The sequence below is a fragment of the Cynocephalus volans genome, chromosome 15, assembly GCF_027409185.1.
Source record: "Cynocephalus volans isolate mCynVol1 chromosome 15, mCynVol1.pri, whole genome shotgun sequence".
NCBI classification, from domain to species: Eukaryota; Metazoa; Chordata; class Mammalia; order Dermoptera; family Cynocephalidae; genus Cynocephalus; species Cynocephalus volans.
Window position 1 is genome coordinate 37,540,795 of NC_084474.1, and position 6,373 is coordinate 37,547,167.

The window sequence follows — 6,373 nt, forward strand, 5'->3', positions numbered from 1 at the left end:
GGGGCGCGCCGGGCGAGTCCCCACTTGCTGGAGGCGCCAAGGAGCCCTGGCGTCCCCTGGCAGGTGGAGTCGGTTAGCACCTCCCGACCCCGCGAGGAAGGCCCAGGGGGCGCGCAGGGGGCGGGGCGTGGGCCTGGCGACGCGCTTCTCATTGGCCACTCGGCACCGCCCCGCTCCCGGCGCCTTTATAAAGCAGCCACCGGAGCCCGGGAGCCGCACCGCACGCTCGCCACGCCGTACGCTGCTCTGCTCCCTCCGCACGCCTGCCCGCGCCCACCATGGCCACCGTTCAGCAGCTGGAAGGAAGATGGCACCTGGTGGACAGTAAAGGCTTTGATGAGTACATGAAGGAACTAGGTGAGGCTCCCGGCCCGGCGGCGCCTGCAGCGTGGCATGTGTGTGGCCGTCTGTCCCTAGGTTCCCTCAGCGTGCCGGGCTCCGTGGCCCGGGCTGCTCGGTTGTCTACCCCGTACCCTGCCCATCTCCACCGGCCACGCGGCCCCTGGGTGCAGCGCGGCGCGGCACCACGCGGGCAAGCAGCGAGTACAGCGGAGCGTGCGCGCCGCCAGTCCGCCCGCCCGCGGGCCGCAAGGTTCCAGAGGTTCCGTCCGGTGGTCCCCCCACCTCTCTTCTGCTTTCTTCCACGTGGCAGCCACTCCGCATTGCTTCTTGTCCCTTAGCTCGTGCACCCGCCCCGCAAGCGCACTTCTTTGGATCCCCCGCAGGCAGCCCCCTTAACTTTCCCCCGTTTTCTTTCCTCACCAGGCATCCTCCCCCTTCGCGCCACCATCCTCTCTCTTCCACTCGCCCCGTCGTGGCAGCACCCACTTTCCCACCCTGCCGCATCTTTTGTTCCTCGGTGGCGCGCAACCCTCCTCTCTCTTCGCCGGGATGCGGTGCCGGGGCGCGGTCTCCAGCAAAAACCCGGTAGAGGATCTGAACGGGGCTTACAGCTTCTGCTTCCATTCCGCTCTCGGTCCCGTCTCCCCTAGGTCTCTGCTCGCCGCCTCGCAGCGCTGACCTGCTGCTGGCACTGCCCGGCCAGGGCGCCCCAGTGGACGTGTGGCCTGTAGGAGGAGCGCGATGAGGCCAAATGTGCCTGGGGGTGGCCGTGCACTGCCATCCTGGCCTCTGCGTCTTCAGGTTGAGGGGCAAAGAGGCAGTGGGATTTGTTAGAAAACCATAATCAGAAACTGCCGGGCCAACCGAATGCAAGATGCGTGTGGCCCTGCAGAAAGCAGTTGACTTCTTAAAGCCTTCCGAAGGAGAATGAGTTTCTGGAGGAGGATTCAGGTTCTCCTTCACTCGAAATAGTGCCCCATTTTCTATTACTGTACTTTTCTAAGCCATGGAGAGCGATTACATGCTGGTTGAGACATTAGGTAGATAGCAAACAAAATGGACCTTTATCACAGGCCACTAGGAAGTGCAATGAGTTAGTATAGCGTGGATCCTCTCCAGGTGGGGGCTTCCAGCTCTAAGGAACTGCTGGGACTATGAACTGCTTAAGAAGCCGGTATTAACAAACAACCTGATTGATCTTTGATGAAGTCACTACGATGACCCTCTTGATACCTAGCCACAGTGTCAGTTCAGAATTCCTCCTTCTCTAGCCTTAATCCAAGATAATGTGGTGTTAAGGGTGGTTTGTGGTGAATCATGAGGGTACTTACGGAACTGTCAGTAAAACAAGAGGCAGTGCTTTTTTTCCCCACTGTAAACCATTTACTGCATCCATCCAAGAAATACAGTGCACAGGCTTGAGGGCAGAATAGAGAACACTTTTTCTGCTCATTGAAAGTGAATGTGTGTTTAGGGTTGGATGGCTTGTTTCCATTCTGGAGTCATGAAGGTTGTCAAGGCTTAATTCATTAGAGAGCAGTCAAGGTGTGGGAAGAGCAGAGACCATTTATTTGTCCAAAGTGTGAATAAATAATGATTCAGCCAATGCCACAAGTCACCAGCTCTGAGCTGGCAAAAGAGAAGTCTTCAAGGGGACATTTAAAGGCTTGAATGTTCCTCAAGACAGGCCACTTAGGTTGTAGTCTCTTTATTTGTGAAGTGGGGATTTGGCCTGGATCTAAAATTCCTTATAAATGTTAACCCTAAGGGAAAATACACAGATTATAAATTAATACATAATTTAATAATGTGAAATTTCATAGCTACATAACTCAATATAGCAGTTGAGTTATGCAGCTGTGAAATGCTTTCCATTTTCAATGGCAAGTTTTTTTCTGTTTAATAGTATCATGATTGTGCTGCTAACACTTAAAACATTGTGCTATTTGAATATCTCAGGACTGATTTATATTTTGTGTAGTCTATTAATCGAATATTTAGCAAGGGCCTTTTATGTGTCAGAGTATGGCTGGAGTCATAGAATACAGTGGTTGACAAAATCCAGTATATAGAAAAAGACTGAACACGCTCCTGAGTTTGCAATATTGAATGCTTTATCTCCACCTTCTGTCAATTGCTTTGAGTAAATAAATTTATAAGTCTGTATTTCTTCCCTAACTTTTCTGAAAGCCAGCACAGCATGGTGGCCACGAGCTGAGATTTGGAGACAGATTGCCTGTACTGTTGGTTCTCAGCTCCATCACTTCTTAGCTGAATGAGCTTGGGCATGACCTCAGTGCCTCACTTTCTTATTTATAAAATGGAGACAATAATACCCACCTCTCATGGGTTTGTTGTAAGGCTTACATGAACTAATATACGTAAAATGCTGGCGCATGGTGAGCTCCGAATATGTTGTTTACAATAGTTTTCAATAAGCAAATAAGTGAAAATATACCAAGTATAGTGATTATAATTGAATATTTATACATAATATTTTTATTTTATTACATAATTATAACTTTGGTCTTCCTGTAATTTAACATGATATAACATTCTGCAGGAGTGGGAATAGCTTTGAGAAAAATGGGTGCGATGGCCAAACCAGACTGTATCATCTCTTGTGATGGCAAAAACCTCACCATAAAAACTGAGAGCACTTTGAAAACAACACAGTTTTCTTGTGTCCTGGGAGAGAAGTTTGAAGAAACTACAGCCGATGGCAGAAAAACTCAGGTCAGTCATAACATGCTATAAAATCACAGAACCTTCTAGAATGATAGGCTGTATTAATAACATTTCTATTGTTTATAGGCAACAACTGATGAAAAAGTTACCTTATTAACTGAGGTTTAACAAATTAGTAAAAATACTACTAGCTTTATAAGATGAGAATCTTTTATGAGCTTCTAGACTGAAACAAACTGTATTGTGAATGAAATCAGTACATGTTAATAAAATTGACCCAGAGGAAAAAAGTTAAGGCTATGAGTGACAGTTACTCTCTTGTAGTATACTTTGGAAGATTAAAAAGTGTGCTTTGATTTTGCAGACTGTCTGCGACTTTAAAGACGGCGCATTGGTTCAGCATCAGGAATGGGATGGGAAGGAAAGCACAATAACAAGAAAATTGAAAGATGGAAAATTAGTGGTGGTAAGTGACAAAGTGCTTATGTCTGCCTGGGCTTCTTGTTTGCGTTCATAGTTCACATAACTGTTCTATTCATTGATCGTTAACAGGAGAACTAAGTTTGGGAAGAAAAAAAATGCAAAATAACAAATACCAGAGCACTAATTATGAAGTAAGCCCTTTGTGAGAATAGAGAAATGACATGATATAGCAGTGGATGTAGCAGAGATAAGTATAGTCCTTGCCCTGCTGCTATGTCACAGTGTGATCTTGGCAAGCATCAGTCTGCTCTCTTAGGCATACATTTTTCCATTTCTTTAAAATGAGGAATAATATCTGGCAAGACCAAATGAATAATTTAGATATACTCAAATTTTAGTTTTCAATAAAGCATATGCATATTAAAGGCAAAACAGCAGGGTCCAGCTTCTCTTAAACCTAGGAATCCTAAAGCAAATTCTCTCCCTCTGTGAAATAGACTACAAGATTTTGTAGTATTCTGATCCTAACATTTTATTAGCACCATTGCTCTGGAATGTAAAACTAACCCCACTCTTTAATATCATTCTTTGTCCTAGGACTGCGTCATGAATGATGTCACCTGTACTCGGGTCTATGAAAAAGTAGAATAAAAATTCCATCATCACTTTGGACAGGAATTAGCTGTGAGAATGAACAAGCTCAGTTCAATGAGCAAATCTCTATACTGCTTTTTTTTTTTTCACTACTGTGTTCAATTATCTTTATCAGAAACATTTTACATGCAACTATTTCAAAATGTTGTTTTAATTTGGATCATCCTTTTGGTTAATAAATAAATGTGTTTGTGCTAATACATGTTGTATGCATTCTTTAATTTTATAGGAAATTAGCGATGAATTTTAATAACTATGAATTGAATAAATTCTGGGGTAATCTTAGGGGTGCCATACATATGGCCCCAGACTTACAATGGTTTAATTTGTGGATCGACTTTATGGTGGTGGGACAGTGATACTCATTCAGTAGAAGCCGTACTTCCGATAGCCATACAACCGTTCTGTTTTTCACTTTCAGTACAGTATTCAATAAGTTACATGAGATATTCAGCACTTTATTATAAAATAGACTTTGTGTTAGATGATTTTGCCCAACTGTAGGCTAATGTAAGTGTTCTGAGCACGTTTAAGGTAGGCTAGGCTAAGTTGTGATGTTCAATAGGTTAGGTATATTTTTTGGTTTTCTTTTGTTTTTGGTGGCTGGTTGGTACAGGGATCAATCCCTGGACCTTGGTGTTATTAGCACCATACTCTAACCAACTGAGCTAACCAGCTAGGCTGTTTAGGTGTATTAAATGCATTTTCAACTTATGATATTTTCAACTTATGATGGGTTTATCGGATGTAACCACATAATAAATTGAGTATCTGTGTTAAGATTATATCCTGTGATTTATATGTTACACCTACTTTTGTGGCAAATACAGTACCGATCATTTAAGCTGGCCCTATACTATCTGAACTTTGTATCAGCTCAAGAGTCTTAAATTTCTGGCAGAGGCTATTCTCATTAAAAGGTAGCTACATAAACTTTATAATTTAAGTATTAGAACAAAGGGGTTAAATTACCTAAATGACTATATCATACTTTTAATGGTGCACTTACAACTATTATTCAAAATTCTGCAACTAAAAATTCATTTGTTAACTTATTGAGGACATACGATGTGCCAGGAACTGTTCTAGGAGTTGAGGCATGTTTGAACACTGGACAAATCATTGCCCTCAGTGTGAGGAACCACTTCCAGCTTTAGAATAACAAAATCTGTTCCTTAACAGGAGCCATAAAAGTGATACAACTCTTAAACACTTCTGAGTATTTATACGTAATGTGCTATGTAAAGAATAAATAGAATTCTAGTGCCACTGTTCTATTCTTGGACTCAAATACAAATATCTACAATTCACATTGGAGAAATAGATTGTAGGCACTGGCTTAAAGCTCTGTGGACATGATTCTCAGAGCAATACTTAGAGGGGCTGCTACTATTATCTCCATTTGGCAAGTAAGAAAACAAGTTTTTGACGAGCTGTTTTCAGGGACACAGGAAGTAGTAGAGCTGGATTGTGAACCTATATCTCATCAAGTCCACTCAATGCGTTCAATCATTCTACAACACTGCCTCTTATCGTGTACAGAGATCCTGAATCTAAGGCCCCTAAATGTGTTACTTGAGACTTTTCTGAAACTACTCTCCGTGTGCTGAGATACTAGCTGGTAAGACTCTTCTTTAGAGTTACCCAAAGCGGGCAGTCAGTGAAAAAGTTTGACTCTAACTGACATTCTAGCCATGTGCTGTCTACTGCGTAGCCACGAGCCATGTGTGGCTATTGAGCACTTGAATTGAACGTGCAGATGGGATTTCAAAGACCTGGTATGAAAAGTAAAATACCACACTAATGATTTTTTAAAAATATTGATTACATACTGAAATAACATTTTTGGATATAGTTGGTTACCTAAATATTCTATATTAATAAAATTAATTTTACCTGTTTCTTACCTTTTTTACTAGGTTAGGGAAAATTTAAAAGTTGCATGTGTTTGCATTTTTGCATTCATATTTTTAAACGGACAATGCTGTTTTAGATTTCCTTTTTATTTGAATTTCCTTCTTGCTTATTTTAGTCTACATGCTAACAATTCTCTTCCATCCCCCCTTTCCGCTTCTAATAATAGTGTATGTTTATTCAACATTCCCCCGAACCAAACATTAGGTCAAGTACTTGAAGTGTTTTGTAATTCTCAGAACTACCCCAGAAGATGTGTACTAACTATGGTCTCCTGCATTATACAGATAAGGAAACTAAGGCCCATAGTCTAGGTAATGGTTCCAAACCACACAGCTAAATCACAGAACAG

The 6,373-nt window shown here is 42.5% G+C and overlaps 1 protein-coding gene across 1 annotated transcript; it reads left to right on the forward strand.

Annotated features, from left to right (window-relative positions):
* The first annotated feature begins 233 nt into the window (after positions 1–233).
* FABP5 (fatty acid binding protein 5) lies at positions 234–4,307 on the forward strand. Its single transcript, XM_063080049.1, has 4 exons — positions 234–357; positions 2,906–3,078; positions 3,395–3,496; positions 4,051–4,307. The coding sequence occupies exons 1-4, from the start codon at positions 279–281 to the stop codon at positions 4,102–4,104; spliced, it is 408 nt and encodes a 135-aa protein (XP_062936119.1). The 5' UTR covers positions 234–278; the 3' UTR covers positions 4,105–4,307.
* The last annotated feature ends 2,066 nt before the right edge of the window (positions 4,308–6,373 follow it).